The sequence below is a fragment of the Tasmannia lanceolata genome, unplaced genomic scaffold, assembly GCF_043159265.1.
Source record: "Tasmannia lanceolata isolate RefF3 unplaced genomic scaffold, GAP_Taslan_0.1 ptg000013l, whole genome shotgun sequence".
NCBI classification, from domain to species: domain Eukaryota; kingdom Viridiplantae; phylum Streptophyta; class Magnoliopsida; order Canellales; family Winteraceae; genus Tasmannia; species Tasmannia lanceolata.
This window is the reverse complement of record NW_027518690.1, coordinates 44,710-69,574: the sequence shown is the minus strand read 5'-3', so window position 1 is coordinate 69,574 and position 24,865 is coordinate 44,710. Positions and strand designations below refer to the sequence as shown.

Here is a 24,865-nt window from a genome sequence, read left to right as displayed (position 1 = left end):
CCTGATTGGGCAGGGCCGGGCCGGCCCTAATTGACCCTAGTGCAAATACCTGTTAAGAGTGCCAAAAATAAAGCAACCACTTATCATATAGAACAAAATGATCAATAAACAGAGAAAGGGAACAAAATAAGACAATATGAATTCAACAACATGACGGGCAACAGAGACAATTAATAATAATAATCTAAAGAAACATCAATCCAAGATAATAGAAAACATTAGCAAAAGAAACATGCACAGACGGTTTAATTCTATAATAGAAAACTTAGGGTCGGGCCAGGTCAGGATACCCGAGGCATTAACCCAAAACTCGGCCCGGTCTGAGTCAGGGTCTAAAAAAATGAAACCTGACCCGCCCTCAGGGTTGGAAAATCCAGCCCTGACCCTGTTCGGGCTCAGGGCGGGTCAGGACTGACAAGGCCAAACTTGCACACCTATTATTCAACATACAAATCAACGACAGTAAATCAAATTATATATTATTGTAAATAACAAATCAGCCATAATAAAGCTAGGATACTGATATCCTCACGACCCTGTTTTGATAATTGGGCGAGCTCACCATATTTTAAACTTTTTAATTGGCAGCTGATAGGTTTTTGGGAATAGCTATAGCCTTTGGTAGCTGTTTAAACAATGTAAATCAAGATGAGGTCACCCCATTATCAAAACATGGTCGTGCAGATATCAGTACTCCAAATCAATAACCAAACATAGAAGATTTAGAACTAACTGTTTGGTAGTAATATTTACTCAGTTGTTTGTTATATATATATATATATATATATATATATATATATATATATATATATATATATATAGAGAGAGAGAGAGAGAGAGAGAGAGAGAGAGAGAGTAGATATTCACACTTGTTTCAATAATGGCACTCCACTCTGCCATTTTTAGTTTGCTTTTAAAAGATGTTACAACTCCCAGTAAGCTCTCAATGGCCAATCAGAAAAAGCTGTAAATGAAGTGTGGAGTGCTATTATCAAAATAAGAGTGTAGATAAATAGGCTTATTATAATAATATAATAAATAGATTTAACTAACATCTGCTTAGGTATTTTATGATTTAATTTACATAAGAAATAAGCTAAACAAACAAACAATACAGTGTGGATGCTATAACTTAATAGAGCCTATTACAACATAATTTATATTTGTAATTTTCTCAAAGAATGTGTTGCCTATTTATTTAATATGAGCATGTTGTCTTCGTGGCGTAATTGTGCTATATTGAATTAGCCAATGAGCAACTAGTTTCTTTAAGTGCGTTGCATGTTGTCCATGAAATGGGCCAACCATGATGGATAAGGGTTTCTATGTAACTAGTAGGGTGCAAGATATAAAAGAGATGTAAAACATGGCTTGTGAGGAATTGAATAGCCTCCATGAGCATATGAAGCTAGAAAAAATAACTTCAAGGACCATCATAAAGGACTTATTCAAAGTTCCTGCTGCATCTTACCAGTTCATCCAAGGTGAAAGATGCATTATATGTACGGAAAACTTTCGCTGTAAGACCAGGCATTAGCTCCTTTAGATGTGCATTCAGTTTACTTGTATCCAGCTGGTCAAAAAGATCATCCCCGTCCTTTTTACCTGATCAAAAAGTTTAGACTACTCAGCCCCACATGTTGGATGAGGAAAGAGAAGGAAGACCAAAGCTCCATACTCACCGGTTTGAAATTGACCAATCGCTTTATAAACAGGAAGCTCAACTTCTACGGTGTTGAAATATCTGATGGAATCTTTACCAAGGAAGTCGAACTGGATAACAGGAAAGAATATAAAATGATTGCCAACCAAAGAAAACAAACTAGCTGTAATCATCCCCACTCTACCTGTATCTTATTTGGAGGGAGTAATGTAACATTTTCTACTTTCAGAGTGCAGCAACCAACTGTATCAGCCTCATCGTCATCCTGCAAACGAATAATCACAGGAAAAAACAGGGATAAGTTGCTAGCTAGGTACATGGTGTAAATATGACAACTTCGCGTCTGCCAAACGGAAAATGATACCTCACCATGCTTGAGGTTAGAAAGAAACAAACAACTAGGCTAACAATCTAAAATTTTGACATTGAAAACCTATAGGAATTTTTTTATTTTTATTTTTTAAAGTAAATATTGATGATAAAAGACACAATATGAGGTTAGCATGTTGGGTGAGCAGAATAAAGGCAGTCAAGAAGAGATGACAAATGGCTTCAAATCCTGTGTCTAAGCATTGCCTAATTCAAAACAGTTAAAAAATTCAAATAACCTGGAGAAAACAAGAAAAAAATGTATTGAGCAGTGTGTTTGAACGAGCACAATAAAGGCAGTCAAGAAGATATGACAAAGGGCTTCAAATCCTAAAAGGACATGATATATAACAGTATCTAGGCATGGCATAATTCATAACAGTTAAAAACTCAAAAAGACCTGGAGAAACACAAGTAAAAAAACGTATTGAGCATATATCAGGTACATTCATATAGAACAGGTGGCAATGTTTTAAACCTACTCCTCATAGTAGCATGCTATCAGGGTTTAAAATTTCAGTTTCGGTACCGGTTTCGGACCCTGAAATTTTGAAATTTCGGTCGAAATCCTGTACAACAAAGAAAGTAGTATTTTATTTCGGTCGAAATTACGGTGGAATATTAAATTAATTTAAAAAAAACAGATTTTTTGGGTGGAATTTCGGAAAAATCGAAATTTCGGCCGAAATAAAATACCATTTCGGTTTTTGGTGATTTCGGTGTCGGTCTCCACCGAAATCCGGAATTTCGGTTGATATTTAAAACCATGCATGCTATTAGGTTTCTTAATTCTTATATGTCTAAGCAATTCTGGTAACTAGAAGGGGAAAAAACTGTATTGGGTATGCTGTATGCACCTTCCTCGACGTGTTTGGGCAAGTGCGCTCAACATATTAACATGTGATTAAGGTTCTTAATTCTTATATCATCTAAACATTGGTAATGACAAAGGATGAAATAACATCAAACTATAATGCCCACATCCATAGATATGATAGGGCGAAAGGTGTGGAAACAGAAGATATGACTTGCTAATACCCCAAACAAGGCACACATGAATAGTCATAGGTGTTCTATCCAAGAGATGGATACTGAGCACACATTTAATGTCTCTCTCTCTCTCTCTCTCTCTCTCTCTATATATATATATATATATATATATATATATATATATATATATATATATATATATATATATATGAGAAAACCGTTGGTACGCTTAAGCGCACCAAGACTTCATGCGCTGAAGCCTTTTAAGTGAGACATCCGATTCATCATGGCAAGTGGGCCCAACATTTAAAGGCTGGATAAAGAAATGAAAAACAAATGAAAAAGAATTTGTCTCTATGCCTCCAACGAAAGTTGGGTTTCTTCCTAAAGGGCTAAAGGCTAGGGTTTGCGCAACTTTCAGCCGCCCCTCTCACCGCTGCTTCTCCCCCTCTCATCTCTCCTTTCGACGACGGTGCCTCCTCCCTCTACAGCGGCAAACTCACGGCGGAGCTTCCAAGTTAGTACCATTTTCTTTTTCTTTTTTCCATCAACCCCTTTTTTTTCTTCACTAGGGTTTCAACATAAAAAGGATGGTTTTTCTTCTTAATGGATAGGTTTTCTTCATTTTCTTCTTTATCTTCTTTTTTCTTCACTTTTCTTTGTTTCTGATTTTTTTTTTTTTTTTTGGGTTTCTTCCGGCTATAATCAATTGGGTCTTCTGGCTTTAATTTTTCTTCTTTATCTTTTTTTTGGGTTTCTTCTAGCATTAATTTCTCAGACTCTCACTCAACTCATGCTATAAACCCATCTTTTATAAGGCCCAAAATTCACAAAGGTAACTTTCTTAACCATTGAGCAAGCTAAGATTTTATCCTTTAGTTGAGTTTTGAGTTGGCTTTGGCTTATATAGCTTGCTTCAAGTTTTAACTCGAAAATTTAAAAAAAAAAAAAAAAAAACCTTTATGGTTTTGTTTTAGCAATCACAGAATCATGAAGATAAATTGTATTAAAAAAAAAAAAAAAATGAGACATCGAGTTACTGTTTACCATCTCAATCAACTCATTTGAATGTTATTCGTTTTAACACCCTTAAAACCCCTAATTTCTGCTCTTATTTAAATCCCTGAATTCTCCTTTTATTTTCGTACTCATCGATGTAGGCAAAAACAAGTGCCTTTTTTTCAAGGCTTCTGTTAGTTTGTATATTTGGATTTTCTTTTTATTTGAGTAGATTTGGAGGCAATGTTTGGGATAGTGAATTGCATCTGTTTGTGTTCTTAATATCCTTCTACTTGGCTCTTGTTTACAATTTCAATATGTTTTTAAAAATGATGATGGTTGCGCCCCTTTTCATCACTTGGGACACCCAGCTAGAGTGTATCTATGACTGCAAAGGTGCTGATGTACTTCACATTTGAAGGAATGAAGTGACCTAATTGCCATGTACAATGCAGCTGGGTGTCCCAAGGGATGAAAAGGAGCGCATTTATCATTTCCCAATATTAAAGGTGTCAATGGATTCAGACAGTCCGATTGATCTGGATAAAAAAGTTAATCGACAGGATTTGAGTATAGCAATTGGGTCTCAACAGTTTCCATTGGATCCATATAAAATTCGTCTTAGATCCAATTGAAGGGCACAAATGTATGAAAATATACTTCCAAACAACATTTACTTTTCCACATGGCTGCGCAGTTGAATTGCATTTGTTTGTGTTCTTAATATCCTTGTGCTTGGCTCTTGTTTACATTTTCAATATGTTTTTAAAATGATGATGGGTCCAATGTTTGGGATGCAATTGCTCTCTTTCCCTTGTCCTGTTTATATGAATGGGGTTTTAATATGTTTTTAAAATGATGATGGCTGATGTACTTCACATTGTAAGTGAGTAATATGTTCTTTGTATTATACATTTTTTTTTTCTCTATAAGTTATATCTGCATACTCTTAAGTTGCTAAGTATCTGTTCTTAAAAGTGTAAGAAGAAAATTGGTTTTATTCTTCTTATTATGGTTTGGTTGTAATGCCCTGTTTGGACTGACTTAGGTATTTAAACGTTATGGCATCCTCAGGCAACGCAAGTGGTACCTCATGCGATGGATTGGACTCGGACTTATGTAATTGTAAACAACTAGTAGTTCGAAGAATCACTCGGACCAACGTAAACAATAACCAAGGCCGGCCATTTTGGACAGGTGCTGTGAGTAAACTTGCAATTCGCAAACTTGTTATCTGTTTAATTTTTTGAAAAAGTTGTTGGAAAACTTGTGGGAATTTAATGTTTAAATAACATACAGGCCCGCAATTGCAAATATTTTCGTTGGGACGACGAGGCTGAGACATGCAGGGAGGTCAGGTCCCACAACGGATGTGCAAATTGTGGCGAGAAGGGGATAATTGAAGAACGCATCAAAGCACTTGAGAATAAGATTGCCTTCATGAAGAATGAGATCGCCTTCCTCAAGAATAAAAACAGCTTGCTTAAAGTCTTTGGAGTAACAGGGATTATATTTTTCTTGTACCTTATTTATGTTAAACCATGAAATTTCGATGATGCATAGTATTGGACTTTGTAGGTTTTTTTTCCAACTTTTTTTGGAATGTACTTCTTTTATGAGACTTGGCATTCTCCTCCTCTCTCGTATTGTTGTTATTGTTGTAGCCAAGTTGATATTTGCACCCATAAATTTTAGGGGTGCAACTTGGGTCGGGTTGGGTCAGGTTGAGGCCAACCCGACCCAACCCGAAGAACCCATTTTTCCAACCCAACCCGACATCTACCCAACCCGATTTCTAATTTTCTCAACCCGACCCAACCCGATTTCACCATTTGTTTGATTTCTCCATTTTATTTTTGTATTTCCATCTCATCCTAGTCATTAGATGTTCCCCAACAAGAGGGTTAATTAGGACAACTTTCACCAAGTTTTTTATTTCTTTCTAGATTTGAGTTATATAATGACAAAACAAACATAGAAGTAAAAATTTTATACATATTAGAATTGGAAATCGGGTCGGGTTGCCCGACACCCCAACCCGACCCAACCCGATTTCCAATTCAGGTTGATTTTTTCCAACCCAACACAACCCGATTTTAAAAAAAACCCAACCCAACCCAACCCAAATTCGGGTTCAACCCATCCCCGACGGATTGAACCCGACCCAAGTTGCACCCCTAATAAATTTGTAGGTTATGTGGTTACAAATTTTCAAATTTATTAGCCTCGAAACATGTTTTATGATGTTATACTTCCTGTGTAATGCATCTTATCTAAATTTTCTGTTTTTGGATGGCCTATAACATTGCTGTAGAAGGAAAGGAAAATATATTCCCAATATATGGCAACCAAACAGCCCACTCTATTATAGAGGTTTCGAGCTTTCTTGATATCTATTTTTTTCCCTTTTCTTTTGAACTGAGTTGATCCTACATTACCTAGCATTTTGCTGCATCAATGATTTAGGCAACCATGAAAAATTATTCCCCGGAAAGAGGAGTTTGGAAGAAGGCAGAGGGAGAGACTTATTTTGAAAAATTATCAGCACTACTGTATTTTGATGAGGGCACTCTCACTTTATTAAAAGTATGGTATGGCCTGCACCATAGGATGATCCAAACCGTCCATTAGATGGGCCACAACCTATGTAGGTTGTGCCCCAAAAATCATTTCCGTAAGTTGATCCTAACCCTCCGATCTGAATGTTAGAGGGTTGATCCTAACCCTCTATAGATTGGACGGTTAGGATCAACCTATGGAAATAATTTTTGGGGAGCGAGCCCATCTCGGCCATCACTCCCACCATCTCAAGTCTCTCACTCTTAGCCCATCTCGCCCTGCCAATATTCCACGGAATATTTTTTCATGACTGCCAAACATGGCCTTAGTTCCTTATGGGGAACTCGGTAATAAAATGGCAGGCTTACTTTGGTTGGAAACTTGCATTTGCTCTAGGTCTACCCTTTTCAAGTACTCTCTTTTGATGAAGCTTCTTCAACATGGTTATTCTGTTCGGAGCACAAGTAAAATTCTTCTATTTACTATATTGTATTTACTTCCAATTTCTTCTGTAAAATTTCTCTTCCCAAATTTTGCTTCCCATTTGAATGATCCTGCACAAATCAGTTTTGATCCTGGCCCGTATTAGTCAACGCCCAGCTCTCTTAGTCTGAGGATTATTTGGCTGCACTGAAAAGTTTGACTGCACTTCAATTATTCAGTGTAGTTCGGCACCAAGAGAGAAGCATAGGCTCGTCATTGTAGTTCCAATAACAATAATACCCATTTACGAACAGAACATGAAATTTGATTTACGAAGATACTAAACTACAATTGCACATCTCATCACATGTAAATGCCCATTTACGAAGATATTACAGTCACGGAAATTAACATGCAAAAAACAAAAGACAAAGTTTAACTCAATGCTACATGAAACATTTCTCCATCAGGTTACATGTAAGCACAACATGTTACATGAGATAGGTCATACTTTATACGTACTCCTCCTATGCCTCTTCCTCTTCCTCTACGTGACCTTCCTGTTGGCGCTTTCTTTTAGGATTCTATTAGCATTCAACATAACAGAATCAATATATAAACATTAACAAATATCACTCCATGTACACATACAAATGAGTAAGTAGGCAACAAAACAAACCTGGCTTTTATTTTTACATGTCGACTTATAATGTCCTTTTCCGCCACATGATTTGCACGTCCATTGCTTTGATTGGGATACAGATGTCTCTAAGCCAGATTTCAAGCGTTTTGGATTCTTTGGACGGCCCTTGGTCTTCGCAACTGGTGGGTCTCGAATTGTGATTTTAGGTATTTGACTCACGCCAATGTTTGAATATACTTCGCTACCAACGATTGGTAACTCACTAGCCTCCAATGTAACTTGCTTTTCTTTCTGATTTTGTTCTTCTTCAGCGAAAAGAAGATCACAAAATTCAATCATCTTGTTGAAAACTTTCTCATCTCTTCCGGGTCCATCAACCAGTCGTTGCCATCTTGAGATTAGGCACCACCTCTGAAACGGATTCACGCTACTACCCACTTGTGGCCTTGTAGATATTGTACCCCCTACTTGATACATTGCCTTAATAGACTATCTCCTCAACATGTAATGGTCGGGGACCTTTTTCAATTGTTTCGTATCCATAAGACGAAGGATATGTTTGCATAAGATTCCTTCCCTTTCAAACTTAGCACACTTGCATTTGACAGTCATTCCATCGGAATCATCATAAAATACCTTACACCATCTACTCTTCTCATCATTTCTGGGACCTACCAAATATTGTTCCATGGCCCCATCCTTGGTCAAGTGGTCGTACCAACAACCAGTACTATCCCTCAACTCATCTTGAAATATGTTAAACATATTCCTCGTGTAAAATATCCCCACCTCTTCTTCCAATGGGCTATTCGTTTTCATACTTGCTTTCGAATATTTCGACTTGAAATCTTCTTCGGCTTCCGTTTTACGATGTTGAACCAGTGCCCTATCACATGCATCTAAGAACTCATGCAAGCCAGTTTTGTTATTCACATATCCATCAAAGAATGCATTCATGCTTTCGCTACATTGACTCGAAGTCATTCCTGCAGTGAATGTGTTTTGCCAATATGCTGGAACCCAGTGCTCTCGCTGCTCCCACATCCTAGATAACCAATCGGTGTCTCCGATTTCATATTTACAAACCAAATCTTGCCACAACTGCTCACAATCCTCTATGTTTTTTGTAAAATACCACTAATTATAATCGCGGCAAAAATTACTAGTCGAATCTCTCATCCCTACAACATGCTCAAGCAGATGCCTGTGTATGTGCCATGAACAAAACCTATGACGGGTGTGTGGAAAAACTCTTCCAATTGCATTTTTCATGGCCGAATCCATATCAGTTATTATGGCATCAGGTGCTTTGCTATGCATGCACGTCAACCACTGTTGAAATAACCAACTGAAGGTTTCCTCTGTCTCATCAGTTAACAGCGCACATCCGAATAGGGTCGGCTGTCTATGATGGTTTACTCCCGTAAACGGTGCAAATGGCAGAGATAATCTATTGGTTTTGTAAGTGACATCAAATACAATGACATCGCTAAATGTCATGTAAGCATCTCTAGCCATGGCGTCAGCCCAGAACATAGATCGGAAGGTCCCATCCGTATCCAACTCCATCGAGAAAAAGGAATTTGGATCTTCTGATCGCTTCTTTTGGAGAAGGTTGGCCACTAAGACAGCTTCTTGGCCTATATTGTTCACCCTCTTCCTTCTCAAATGGGAAGCAACTTGATTTGGTGTTACCACACCTGATATTCCATCGTTTGTTGAATTAATGGCTTTTGCAATCCTCGCAGCCGGCATTTGCGTCTCATCGAGACAATCAATCAACGTCTTAACACTTTCACTCCTACTGAATCTATTATGGGAACGGTGCATTTGCCTTTTGAGTGGGGAGGTCAGAATGTGAGAATAGATGTCATCAAAGGTCGTCACTACCCACTTGTCATCTCTTAGTTTTATGATCATCTTAGCTTTGCAATCCAATCTGACCGCTCGTCGTTCCCTCGTTTCCTTACCATCATCCACTTTCTTTGCCTTATACCTTTTCACCCCCTCTCTATCACACACAAATTTCCTTGAGTTCACTTCATTTGTTTTTTTAGAAGTATTTGTATTGGATCTTTGTACTCCAAAACCAGTAGCCAGTGCATAGGAATTATAGAATTCATAGGCAGACATCCGATCATCAAACACTTGGTTCATAAACGGCTTGTTCACACTACTATTCTCAGAAGCAGTCTTATTGGGCATACTACCACCCTCATCTTCGTCATTCATATCAGTATCTGGCCATTCTATATTATCTTCATTCAGATTAACCCCATCATCACCCCCATCATCAACCACAATAAAACCATGGGCGTCAACTTCTTCAATACCTAACTCGCAGGCTTGCGAGAAAGCATCATCAGCAAAAGCAGACGGTGTACGGTCATTATTCTCAGCACGTAACCCACACGGCTGCGAAGAGGTTTGTTCCATGTTCCTAATAACTGAAAGAAGAGAATTATAAGAATGTACCCAGATTCTTAAAAACAACCATAACAAAAATGGAACAAGAACCACCCACATGATAAACCATAGTGGAATGTACCCACAAAATCTGTAATACAGACCATTGAAGTAAAAAAAACCTTGGACTTCTCGGAGGTATTCGCTATTTTGCAGGGGTAGGTTCAGGGTTGGGTTTCCCGTGGCGCAGTGTCGAATCCATTAGATTTTCCAACAGACCGTCTTACGTGGGAATTCCCAGGGGTATTCGCTATTTTGCAAGTGTAGGTTAAGGGTTGGGTTTCCCGTGGCGCAATGTCGAATCCATTAGATTTTCCAACAGACCGTCTTACGTGGGAATTCCCGGGGGTATTCGCTATTTTGCAAGGGTAGGTTCAGGGTTGGGTTTCCCGTGGTGCAGTGTCGAATCCATTGGATTTTCCAACAGACCGTCTTACGTGGGAATTCCCGGGGGTATTCACTATTTCGCAGGTATATTGTACTTGAGAGAGAGTGTAATATTTATGTTTCATCAAAATATAAAAAAACATGAAACATTACAAAGCTAAGAAATAACATGAAGCAATAACTGAACAATAGTAATTATCTAATTAACTAGTACATAGATCTGATACCTGTCTAACAAAATACATCATCAAAATACAAATAAATCACCCCCTTGTCTTGCTCCTAGAAGCATCACTTGCCTCATGAGCACCACTTGTCTCACCAGCCCCATACCATTCCCAAAAATAGTCGCTCACCACTCCAGGGGTGGGCTTGTTCTGAACGACAACGATAGTTCGCCGATTCCAGTCTCTATTGATCGCATTCACTGTCCTCATCTTCAAGGGTTGAGGGCGAAAGGAGTCCAGTACCGAAACATCCATCATCGCTATGTGATGTTGGGCTCCATAGTACTGTCGGAGGGTCCGCAGAAGCAAGTAAAAGGAAGTGCTCTGGAAACCCATTATCAAAACGCACTTCTGACCAGAAGTCTCAAGGACTGCAGAGGAAATGGGCAACCATGGGAGAGTCCACTCAATGTCCTTACTTTCGCGACCCTCAAGCCATATAGCCCAACTGTCGGGATCATCGAATGAAACCAACACTTCCCGAGTATTAAAACTCCTCGTCCACGCTCGTACTGGCAAAGGTGGTGGACCCAAAATTCGTAATTTCTCCACTAACCAAACCTATACAAAAAAAATTTACAAATAATAATTATCCATAACCAAGCACATCATTCAAGCATTTTTAATAAACCTTCTAATACTTATATAAAGAATGACGGAACTTCCCGAGAAGTCAGATCCAGTAGATCGGCAAGCACTATCTAGGCTATCAAAAAGTTCGGCTAAGATAGTAGGAGCTAGATTTGCACCTTGGCGAACTTGATCAAGCAAGTCTACAAAATATAACGGGATCAAGTCTGATGACTCTAATCGGCCCGGAAAGAGAAATATCGGATAAGCACAAAGTGCTAAGGCATTTTCACGGCAACGACGATACTCCTTATCCAGTTCTCTACTTGGTGAAAAGACTTGTACGAGCTTGTTCATGACGATACTACTCACATGACGGTAGTGAGCTAGGGACTTCCTTCGCACGCCAATCAGATGGCTCAATGCCTTATCATATCCGTCCTTAAAGGAAGGCTTGAACAAGGGACCATCAGGAGAAATGTGGAGCATCATGCAAATATCTTCATGAGTCGGACAAAGCTCTTGCACTCCAAAACGAAATACATACATATCTGGATCCCAAAAACTGATTGCGGCACGAATCAAACCCCAATCAACACAAACAGTGGCAATATTACATAAGCTGCATAGGCCGTGCCAAGATTAACGCCTTCCACTTGTTGCAACCCATTGATCCATTCCAACAAACCATTGTTGCAGACTTCAGTCATTCCACTCGCCATCACTTGTAAAGGGGCCACGTAGGCTCGTAGTCTCGTACTATTATCGAATGATATCATATTAGCTCAAAAGACACTGCGGCTTAGGCAACGAAAAATTAAAACCAAACAAATAATTGTAACTGAATAATAATTAAAAAACCTGAAATCAACTCAATTTGTTTAAAAAATGACCAAATCACTTCAAATCCTTCAAATTGCTCTTTCTAAAATGCGTCTTACTCATTCAACCAGATCTAAAAGCAGGCAATAGCGACACCCCAAAAAACCAACGGCAGTCAAATAAAATTATACAATTTCTACAATAAAAATTAATACTTCTAGTAATCGTACTATCTACAACATCTGAACAAAAAAGATTTGTAGTTTAATAATAATCGCAAGTAGCAAGAAAATACACTCAAAGAGCAGTAACCTGCATTGAAAAGTAATATCAATTTGCAATATGTTTCATCATGGGTTATTCAGATGTGATATGGATGTGCCGTGCAAAGAATTTATAACTGATACACTTTAAATGACACAAATGTTAATCATACTAGAAATTAATATAAATGACAGAAATTTAAAAGACTAAAATTTAAATCTTAAATAAATGATTTGGTGTTTTACACTCGATAATCATGGGTTGATCCTTGCTTAAAATATGTTAGCCTTGGTTAAAACTAGCATTAGTTAACAAGCATCTATAGCTTGACTCATGAAATAGCCGCAAGACTTCCCCTGCTTCGACTTAAAGTTGGCTTCTTTTTTTTTCTAAAGTTTTTTCGAGTTAAAACTTGAAGCAAACTATATAAACCAAAGCCAACTCAAAACTCAACTAAAGGATAAAATCTTAGCTTGCTCAATGGTTAAGAAAGTTACCTTTGTGAATTTTGGGCCTTATAAAAGATGGGTTTATAGTATGAGTTGAGTGAGAGTCTGAGAAATTAAAGCCAGAAGAAACCCAAAAAAAAGAAGAAACCCAAAAAAAAGATAAAGAAGAAAAATTAAAGCCAAAAGACCCAATTGATTATAGCCGGAAGAAACCCAAAAAAAAAAAAAATATATATATATATATATATCAGAAACAAAGAAAAGTGAAGAAAAAAGAAGAAGATAAAGAAGAAAATGAAGTAAACCCATCCATTAAGAAGAAAAACCATCATTTCTATGTTGAAACCCTAGTGAAGAAAAAAAAAAGGGGTTGATGGAAAAAAGAAAAAGAAAATGGTACTAACCTGGAAGCTCCTCCGTGAGTTTGCCGCCGTAGAGGGAGGAGGCACCGTCATCGAAAGGAGAGATGAGAAGGGGAGAAGCAGCGGTGAGAGGGGCGGCTGAAAGTTGCGCAAACCCTAGCCTTTAGGAAGAAACCCAACTTTCGTTGGAGGCATAGAGACGAATTCTTTTTCATTTGTTTTTCATTTCTTTATCCAGCCTTTAAATGTTGGGCCCACTTGCCATGACGAATCGGATGTCTCACTTAAAAGGCTTTAGCGCACGAAGTCTTGGTGCGCTTAAGCGTACCAACGGTTCTCTCTCTCTCTCTCTCTCTCTCTATATATATATATATATATATATATATATATATATATAGGGATTAGTGTCCCTACACGATCGTGTAGATAAGTTATCTACACCGTTGGCGTAAAACACAATGGTCCCACATTGTTTGGGTGATCCAAACCATTCATTTGATAGGTCCTCACATAGATAGGGTGTTCCCAAAAAATCAGCTCCATTGGATCATCCCAACCCTTCCAATTGTGGAGGCAAAAATGGACAGATTTGTGAAGATTTTTACACGTCCATTTTTTCCTCCACAAATCTTAGGGTTGGGATGATCCTATGGAGCTGATTTTTTGGTCACGCCTTATCTATGTGAGGGCCCATCAAATGAATGGTTTGCATCACCCAAACAATGTGGGTCCCCACTGTATTTTAAGCCGACAGAGTAGATAACTTATCTACACGATCGTGTAGGAACACTTTTCTCATATATATATATATATATATATATATATATATATATGAGGAAAAGGATTGTACGCTCGACCGTACCTAAAGTTAGGTACGGTAGAGTGCCAAATCACATGGGTCCCACATTTTTGGTGAGCATCTAAACTATTCATTTGCAAGGCCCCATCATAGATAGGGTGCATACCAAAAATCAGCTCCATAGGATGATCCTAACCCATCCATTTGTGGAGGCCAAAATGGACAGACAGTGTTTGTCCACAAATCAGCCCATTTTGGCCTCCAGTTTTGGATGGGTTAGGATGATTCAATGGTGCTGATTTTTGGTATGCACCCTATCTATGATGGGGCCTTGCAAATGAATGGTTTAGATGCCCACCAAAAATGGGGGACCCATGTGATTTGGCACTCTACCATACCTAACTTTAGGTACGGTCGAGCGTACAATCTTATTCCTCTATATATATATATATATATATATAAATTGTTAGAGATCTACATGATGGTTGATAGATAGAAGGGAGAAGAAGAATGAGAGACAGAGAGAGAAACGATGGAGGGAGAAGGAATAGGCGTTTGTGGGAGAGTGAATGTGTTGAGCATTCTCTCCCCAATACGCAATATATATATATATATATATATATATATATATATGTGTGTGTGTGTGTGTGTGTGTGAGGGGGAGGGGGGGCGCCGGGGGGGGGGGGGGAGACAAAAATACCCTCAAAAGGGCGTCAGTACATTTAACACTCCCCCTCAAGCTGGAATGTATATATCATACATTCCAAGCTTGTTACAAAAGTCTTTCAATTTTGCACATCCCAATGGTTTGGTAAACATATCTGCAAGTTGATCTGCAGATCGGCTAAACACTATGCAAATCTCACAACTCTGAAGTCGATGACGAATGAAGCGACAATCAACTTCAATATGCTTGGTTCATTCATGAAACACTGGATTTGTTGCAATATGAATTGCCGCTCTATTGTCACAAGACAACTGTGCTGGAGATGTCGATGTGAACCCAATTTCTGATAAGAATGAGCGAAGCCATATTACCTCCCCACTCGTATATGACATAGCTCTATACTCGGCTTCTGCACTTGACTTTGACACAACATCTTGCTTTTTACTTCTTCACGACACCAGATTACCTCCGACAAATCCTATCGTTGATCTCCTGTCAGCAGGAGATCCTGCCCAATCTGCATCTCTGAATCCTTCTACCTTTTCATGTCCATATTTTCTGAAGCACAAACCTTTACATGGCGTACCTTTTAAATATTTGATGATCTGGATGACAGTGGCCATTGGGAGGTACGTAGAGCACTCATAAAGCGACTAACCATACCAATCGCAAATGATATGTCTGGACGGGTGACAGTCAAATAGATTAGTTTCCCAACCAATCTTCTATATCGACCATAATCATTCAGCAACCCTCATTGATCAGGGAGAAGTTTAACATTTGGATCCATAGGGATAGCCGCAGGTTTCACCCCCATTGAGCATGTCTCCTCTAAAATGTCCAATACATATTTCCTTTGTGACAATGAGAGACCATGACGAGAGCGAGCAACATTCAATACCAAGAAAGTATTTGAGCTGACCTAGATCTTTAGTAGAAAATTCACCTTAGAGAAAGGACTTCAGATTGTGTATGCCAGACTTGTCATCTTCTGTAATTACAATGTCATCAACATACACCATTAGGAGAATACATCCATAACTAGATTTGAGACTGAACACGGAATGATCAACAGCACACTGCTTCAACCCAAAACGCAAAACCGCAGCACTAAATTGCCCAAACCAAGCCCTAGGCGATTGCTTGAATCCATAAATCGCCTTTTGAAGACGGCATACTGATGAACACATCTCCCCCTGAGCAACATACCCAGGAGGTTGGTCCATATAAACTTCCTCAGACAGATAACCGTGAAGGCATTTTTAACATCAAGTTGATATAGAGGCCAACCACTATTTACCGCCAAAGATATCAATACACGAACCGATGGAATCTTAGCAACTGGTGAAAACGTCTCCTGATAATCGACACCGAATGTTTGAGTGTACCCTTTAGCGACAAGGCGGGCTTTGAGACGCTCAAAAGACCCATCTGGAAGGTACTTAATGGCAAATACCCAACGACACCCAACAGTCTGTGCACCAGAAGAAAGGGGAATCAGTCGCCACGTTTTATTTGAATGAAGGGCACCCATCTCAGCATCCATAGCAGTCCTCCATCTCGGATGATTCAAAGCATCTGTACCAGACTTAGGCAAACTAATCGAAGACATGCTAGAAACAAAGAATCGAAAGGAAGGTGAGAGATGGTCATAAGAAACAAAATTAGAGATAGAATGAGCAACACTATGAGATCAAGTACCGAGTACGGGATGCAATTGGTGAATCATGAATAGGAGAACATGTACCTAAAGGCTGGTAATCCGACTGCGGAAGAGGATCAGTGGGTGGAGATGGCTCTTCTTCAATTGTAGGAAGAACAACCTGGCAAGGTACCCTAGCATAAGCTTGCAATTCAGAACCCTTAGAAGCCACAGGAGGACCCGTTGGAAGATCAGGAACAGCCACATGGGCTGGCAGAGGAGGCACCATCAGAATAGGGACATGCATGCTAGTGATGTCAACAGGTAATGGAGAACCTGTGGCAGGCAAATAAGGCCTGTCCTCAAAGAACGTGACATCTGCAGAGACATGTCTTTCTAAGACGAGGACTATAACATTTATAGCCCTTTTGGGACGAGAATAACCTAAGAAGAGGCACTTTTCTGCCCTTGGTTCCAGCTTGTCAAGTCCTAGAGACAGATTATGGACAAAGCATGCACATCCAAAGACACATGGCACTAATGAAAATGGATCACCAAGAGGATACAATACGAGTCATATCCAGTCAATAACGAAGCTTTCTTTCAGCCACACCATTTTGTTGTGATGTGTGAACACAGGACGACTACTTGAGATCTATCTTTAAGTAAAAACAACCACTTGGCCCTCGAATAATCATCAACAAATATAATTAAATATTTATGTCCATTTAGTGACGTAGTTCTAGCTGGACCCCAAACATCAGACTGAATAAGCTCAAAGGGACGAGACACTCTGCTACTAAGACGAGAAGGGAATGACACACGATGGTGTTTCCCTAACTCACACGACTCACAATGAAAAGATGGAACAGGCTCCGAAACAAAAGAAGACTTCCTAAGCGTATCCGCAGGTGGATGTCCCAAACGACAATGTCATCAATAGGCATCCACAGAGGTACGAAGAGCTACACCAGCACCGGCCTGGTCAAGGTAGTAAAGACCATCAATCTCATGGCCCACTCCAATCCTCGTCCCAATCTTCATGTTCTTAAAAACACAATAAGAAGTAAAAAAGGAAACAATACAGTTAAGTGATTTTGTTAATTGGCGAAAAGGAAACAGTACAGTTCAGTGATTTCGTTAATTGGCGAACAGACAACGAGTTAACAGGAAATGACGAAACATAAAGAACGGAAGACAATTGAAGTCCTGTCAAGATGGAGACTGCACCCACGCCAAAAACAGGGGATGTAGTTCCATCTGCCAATATAACAGTACGAGGTCCCATAGAAGGGAGAGGTTGGAGAGAAGAAAGAATTGTAGGCTTACCAGTCATATGGTGGGATGCGCCTGAATCAGTGAGCCATGTCCCAGAAGAAGTACCAGAGAGAAAACAGGAGGGACTACCTTTATAGGCAAACGTGGCAACTGGCTCTTTTCTCTTGTCCCGAATACGGAGAAGCTCCTCATATTCCGCACGAGGGATAACAAGGGACTCAAATGTAGATGGAGCCACAGAAGAAGGAATACCATCAGAAGCATTCGCAGGACTGTATGGACGAAGCTTAGGATGTAAATCGTAGCAATAATCAACGGTATGGCCATCCAAACGACAGTGAGTGCAATGACGGCCCCCACGGCCACGACCGCCACCATCTCTGCCTCCTCCTGACTCACGACCACCACCACGGCCACGGCCACAACCATGCCAACTACCATCACGGCCACGCCCAAAGCGACCATGATCACCCCCACCATATGATACATGAGCAGATCCATCAACTAGTGGTACCCACATATGCTGGACACGGGAGAAGGCCTCTGCGAGGGTGGGAAGCGAACCAGAACTAACCAGCTGCTGACGGATCTGGAGATAGTCAGGGCCCAAAGAATCAAGAAACCGAACCACCCGCATTTCTTCCTGACGCTTTTTGAGAACATCAAGATCAACAGTAAAGGGAAACAATAAGTCAAGCTCCTAACAGAGTGCAAGGTAATAATTGTGGTGGGATCCTACAGGTTTATCTCCTCGCTCAAGACTAAACCAATCTGAAAAACAATCACAGAAACGAGTCAGATTATCCACTCCTGAATACATCGTAGCCACATGCTCCCATATTTTCTTCGAGGACTGCAGATAAATCATGGACGTAGAGATATGGTGCCATGCAGCCCCAAAGAAAAGAGTGAGCCACAGCATCATCCTCACGCCACTGATCATATGTCGAGTCAGTGCGAATCGGAGGAGAGCACTCAAGAAAACTGATTTTTCTATGGCCAAGTAGATAAGTGTAGACTGCCATCTTCCACGGTGGGTAATTTGTTCCATCCATTTTTATTGAAGTCATCTTAAGGGGAGGCTCAACATGGGAATAACTAGACTGAGCAGTATACGATGAAGAACGGTCTTCATCAACTTTGAGAGTAGTAAGTTGCTGAGCGAAGGGCTCCACGGAATCCATAACAATAGCAGACAAACAGAACAACCAACAAGTATACCACAATCACCACCGAAAAATAAAAAACTCCACAAGGCACTCAGCAACCTACTGCAATGCCACAGTGGCACTAACAACAAACATCACAAGGCAACAACACCTCAGCCAACAAACACAAGAATACAATCACCAGCAATAACCACCACAACACCCCCAAGACGAAACAACCAACAGGAGGCTATAACACACGTAGCCAACCATCCACAAGTAAATCACCACATCTGCGCTAACACAACCATCACCAATACATGCAACAGATGTATCATCCAACCTCATTAGACCACCACCAACAACAACGAGGGTGCTGATTTAGATCATAGAAAACAGACCGAACCACAAATACCACAAACCACAAGCTTCGTAATAAAGAGAAAATATATGATTTAGATCATGGGTAAAAGGGACCTAAGGATTGGAATTACAAATGAGGGGGCAACCCAAGAAAAAATGGGTTTAGGGCTTGGAGAAAGGAGGCCGAAGATGCTAATTTTTTAATAGGACAAAAAATTAGGGTTTTGTGAATAAGACAAAAAATAAAAAAATTTCAAAAATGATTGGGCGAAATGGAGAGGATGGGGTATGGAAGATTTGGTTAAAGTTTGGGTTGGAAACCCCACACGGTTAGGGCTGAAAGAATAAAGAATCTTTATTGTTGATGTGGATCTCTCACACCTTTTGCTCTAATACCATGTTAGATGGTTGATAGATAGGAGGGAGAAGAGAGATAGTAAGAGAGAGAGATAGAGAGAGAGAGAGAGAGAGAGAGAGACGATGGAGGGAAAAGGAATAGGCGTCTATGGGAGAGAGTGAATGCGTTAAGCATTCTCTCCCCAATACGCAATATATATGTGTGTGTGTGTGTGTGGGGGGGGGGGGGGGGATAAAAATACCCTCAAAAGGGCGTTTAACACACACTTTTTTTTTTTGAAAGATGACAAATTTCATTAATATTTGAAGCGCAATCGGGACCAGGGGTCCTAGTCTGCTTTTACAAACATTAGATATAAGACACCGAACATATCTGATGGTTTACAAAAGGGACAAAGCATACTTCCAGAAGAAAGGATAGAACTATCCTTTTCGTAATGGAATACGTTCATTACAAATATGAAAATATTTTAAACTCCCGCTTTAGCCAGAGTGTCAGCCATCTCATTTGTCGATCGCCTCCGATGTTCAAGCCGCAGATTAAGTACTCGCATTAGATCCAGTATTTCCGCTACTTGCTCCTGAAATCTCCAGGGACCCTTTGATGACTCAGAAGCATGGTTTTAAATTTCGACCGGATTTCGGTGGAGACCGACACCGAAATCAACCAAAACCGAAACGGTCATTTATTTCAGCCGAAATTTCGGTTTTTCCGAAATTTGACCTAACAAATCTGTTTTTTTAAATATTAATTTAATATTTCACCGAAATATCGGTAATTTCGGCTGAAATTTAATATTGAATAAAATATTAAATTTGGGTTTTGTACCTGATTTCGACCGGAATTTCAAAATTTCAGTCGAAATTTCGAAATTTGAGGGTCCAAAACCGGTACCGAAACCGAAATTTTAAACCTTGCTCAGAAGCCCAAGCCACTACATTTGAGGAATCACCTTCCACTATAAGGGGACGCTGGTCGTGTTCAGATGCCCATCGTAGACCAAAGAGTAATACTCTAACCTCAGCCTCATTAGAATCACATATTCCACAAGGTCCTGAATATGACATAACAACTGAGCCATAAGAGTTCCTAATGACTCCTCCGATCCCTGATCTTCCAGGATTGCCCAAAGAGCTGCCATCGAAATTCAGTTTCAACCATTCCGATGGCGGGCAAGACCATTTTGGTTTAGGCTTGGAACGAAGAGTTTTGTCTTATATTATTGACCAGTCACCCATTACATAAGGATATTGTTTCTTGACCTTTGTCCATGAAACCAGTTCGATTTTGATATCCGACGCAACATGAACCACATATCTGCTTTTGTTCTGGAAGATGCGTCTATTGCGCTCTTTCCAGATATTCCAGACTATGGCATATGGAGTTGTTGCCCAAAGATATCTACCCATTTCTCCAAAGGGTCCTAAGCGCCATCGAGAAAGGAGGGAGCAGATCGACTAAGGGTAGACCCAGGAGACCCCAAAAGCTCTGATTGCTTTTGTCCAGATATGATAAACGAAAGGGCAGTGCAGCATTAGATGGTCCAGGGTTTCTTCATTTTGATGACAAAGAACACACATATTAGCCATACTGAAGTGTCTTTTCTTTAGGCGATCACATGTATTGATCTTCTTGTGTATCAGTGTCCATCCAAAAGCTACAACCCTTGGTGGAGCCAGCGATTTCCAAATACGCCTTACCGGAGAAAGATGACCCTCATTTAACAAAGAGAAGAAAGACTTGGTGGAGAAGTCCCCACTTGAAGAGGGGATCCAAATTCTTTCATCCTCCTTATGTTGCGAGCAATATGCTGATTCCAAGGAAAGAAGTAGTCTCTAGAAGTCCTGAATCTCATCATCCTTGAGGTCTCGACGCAAGCGAATGTCCCAGAACCCTCTCTCACCAAGTAATCAGCAACAGTCGCTTCTGGATTGAAGCAATTCTAAAAAGCCTCGAAAATTCCAAGCAAAGTTTAGATTGACCGTACCAGAGATCCACCCAAAATCTTACCTTGGTACCCTTCCCCACTTCGTAGCGGATTGACTGGTCAAAATCCTCTTTTAACAGAGCAGATGGATTTTCAAGCACCTGAGCCCTTTCCTCCCGTTGGCTTTTTGAAACTCCAATCCCCCCATTCGGAACCATATTTTAACCCTGTAACCGATGCCATAGGGCAGATTTCTCTTTACTATATCTCCACAACCACTTGCCAATCAAGGATTTATTACGTAGTCTAATCTTACCAATACCCAGGCCCCCATTTGCCTTTGACTGCGTGACTTTGTCCCAGCCAATTACGTGCCTTACCTTCTTCAGTGTTCCATCTCCGTCCCATAAGAAGTTTCTTTGCAACCTCTCAATTCTCAATGCCACCTTAACTGGGATTTTGTATAAGGACATGAAATATAGAGGTAAGTTAGAGAGAGCTGCTTTGATTAGTGTAATCCTTCCCCCAAAAGAGATATACTTTTTCTTCCAGGTAGCCAACTTTCTTTCAGTTCTTTCAACCACCAGATCCCATTGGGATGCCGATGGGATACCGAATCCTAAGGGCAGGCCCAGGTAGGAAATCCGTAAGGACTCTGCAGAACACCCAATAGATACTGCCAATCGATGCACCTCCAGTTGATCCAAATTGATGCCCGGGAGCATGCTTTTACCCAAATTAATTTTAAAGCCAGACGCGACCTCAAACTACCTAAGGATTGTCATAACATTAGAGATAGCCTGGGGAGTGTATTGAAGAAATACCAATGTGTCATCTGCAAATTGGAGGTGAGTTATGTCTTCAGCTTGAGGTCCCACTCGAAATCCCCCAATCAATCCCATTCTGTTTGCTCTTGTCAACAACAGACTAAGTGCCTCCACTATCATGATAAACAAATAAGGTGCCAGTGGAATCCCCTGTCGGACCCCCCTTGATGCTTTAAAGAAACCCTCCGCTGAGCCATTAATAATTACTGAGAAAGAATTATTTGATATCAATGCTCTAACCCAATTCCTCCAGGATGGCCCGAAGCCCATTTTTTCTTAAATGAAATCAAGAACGTCCCAATCGACATGGTCATAGGCCTTTTCTATATCGATTTTGAACAGAAGGCCCGGACGCCCACTTCTTTTTGCTGAGTCAATAAGTTCATTAGCTATTAGGACACCGTCAAGAATCTGTCTTGATTCAACAAAGGCTCCCTGAAATTGTGATATGATATCCCCCTTGTAATTTTTCACTCTTCGGGCTAATAATTTGGCAACTATTTTGGGGATACTGTGCATCAGACTAATCGGACGAAAGTCTCTTACCCCAATAACACCTTCCTTTTTTGGGATTTAGGGCGATGAAAGTCGCCTTCGCTACTTCACTAATGATTCCTCTCTAGGCAAATTCCACAAAGAAAGCCATAATGTCCTCTTTCAAGATCCTCCAAAAGAACTGGAAAAAAGCGATAGGATAGCCAGGGGCTTTGTCCCCAGCCAACAAGAAAATAGCTTGTTCGACCGCCTCCTCTGTAAAATTTCAATCCAGATTGGCTCTCTGACCACCCGAAATTTTCTTGAAATTAAGACCCTCCATCTTCGGCCACCACTCCATAGTTTTTGAATAGAGGCCATAATAGAATTCCACAATTAAAGATTTGATAACGGTGGGATCTTCAACTATTTATTCACCGTGCTTTATGCAGTTGATCAGGTTTATCCTCGTCCTGGAATTGGCTGTTCGGTGAAAGAATTTGGAATTCTTATCCCCAGCCTTAAGCCACAATGCACGGGATTTCTGTCTCCATCAGATCTCTTCTCTACGCAGAATCATCTCATTTTCAGCCAGTAGACTCAACTGAGCTAGTTGATCCTCTTTTGACAATGTTTCTTCCTCCTCGTGGAATTCAAAGGAGGCCAACCTATTTGAGATAGTCTCTTTTCTCTGACTAGATTCTTCATCAAAGGTCTTTTGTCATTCCTTGATTTTAAGTTTAAGCCTTTTCAGTTTTTGACAAATAACATCATTTCCAGCCCCTGATCTGTAGCTCCTCCCACCAATGCTCTACCTTTTTCAAAAAACCTGGTACTTCCAAGAGGTCTAAGTTAAATCTGAATGGACGAGGGCTGCCAGAGAAATTTGAAATCTCCAGAACGATCGGGTTGTGGTCTGATTCCGTTCTAGGCAACGCTTTCTGGGAGATGAGTGGGAAGCGCTCCTCCCATTCATGAGAGGAGTATACGATCGACCCTTGTCATAACAAGACGAGCCTGCTTGTTAGACCAAGTGAATTTTGCTCCGTTGAGTGGGATGTCCAGTAATTCATGATTCTGAATAAAGTTTGAAAAATTCCTCATGCTGGTTGTGCTTCTCGACAGTGTGTTCTTTTCAGATGGAAAGCGGATTTTATTGAAATCACCCCCTAGAACCAGGGACCCTGCCATGATTCTCTAAGGGAGTTCAACTCCTGCCACAATTCGCTTCTTTCGGAGGAACAAGGTGGCCCGTAAACGATAGTGAGCACCCAGTCCTCATTGTAATCAGATGAGAAGAAAATTATAGATATCGAAAATCTCCCTTCTCTGACTTCTTTGCGGCGGAATCTGCTCTCCTTCCATATGGCAATGATTCCCCCTGCTGTGCCAATCGCATCCTTTGCAGCCCATTCTTGCTGATTTCTTCCCCAAGACCTATTAATTGTAACATCTGTGACCCCCATTAATTTTGATTCAATTAGTGCCACCAATTCTAACTGATTTTTAATAATAAAGGCCTCACTGCCCTAAATTTTCTATCCTCTCTTAGTCCCCTAATATTCCAGAAGCCTATCTTCATTGGGAGTGGGAACATACTCCCAAGGCTTCACAATTCTTCAGGTAGAGACCCCTCGCTGGCCTGGGATCCGCACGGGACCCTTTTCTCCATGGCACAGCAGGTTTCTCGAAGATTCCGGTATAGATTGAGAGGCAGTTCCAAAAGTGAAGCTAGATTTATGGTTTGATCTCTGATTTTGCGCACCCCAACTAAGTTTTCTTCCTTTTGCAGACCATCGTTTTGATGGATATATTTTTGGTTTTCTTTCCTTATGCTTGAGGGCCTGCCTTAAGATGCCCAAAGCTCGATTAACTTTTTGCGCTAATCTTGGGTGAACCGAGGGTAGAGAGGTCTTTTGCTTGCTGGGTCCAGGATGCATTGCTGCCATAATGCCTGGTCTAGTCACTTTTCCAGCCGGTTCTGTTAGGGGTAGTTGAAATTTGAATTTTGAAATCGCTTTTTGTAATTCTGAGGGCTTGCTAGAGACTTCCAATACAAGGATGTGAAGCTTCCACGTGGGAACCGATATCTGGGTTGTGTCAGTAGCACGTACGCGAGGCTGCCACGTGGGGGTCATGGCAACAGTCTTCTCTCTGGTGTTGGTACAGTCACCGGAGTAATTCAAAAC

General features: G+C 40.4%; 2 protein-coding genes across 3 annotated transcripts in view; both read right to left on the bottom strand.

The window, feature by feature from the left end:
• Nucleotides 1-24,865, bottom strand: part of LOC143889378 (DNA topoisomerase 1-like) — a 74,974-nt gene that overhangs the window by 23,180 nt on the left and 26,929 nt on the right. For both annotated transcript variants that reach the window (XM_077393542.1, XM_077393543.1), the window contains exons 10-12: nt 1,848-1,928; nt 1,683-1,773; nt 1,472-1,605 (exon numbers count right to left, since the gene is read on the bottom strand). In XM_077393542.1, the coding sequence (XP_077249657.1) occupies nt 1,472-1,605; nt 1,683-1,773; nt 1,848-1,928 (306 nt within the window). The remainder of the gene's footprint in view (nt 1-1,471; nt 1,606-1,682; nt 1,774-1,847; nt 1,929-24,865) is intronic.
• On the bottom strand, nt 7,514-12,181 carry LOC143890655 (protein FAR1-RELATED SEQUENCE 5-like). The gene is made up of 2 exons (XM_077395340.1): nt 7,683-12,181; nt 7,514-7,587 (listed from the first exon to the last, which is right to left on the bottom strand). Exon 1 carries the CDS (start codon nt 10,170-10,172, stop codon nt 8,784-8,786), a length of 1,389 nt encoding a protein of 462 aa, XP_077251455.1. The 5' UTR covers nt 10,173-12,181; the 3' UTR covers nt 7,514-7,587; nt 7,683-8,783.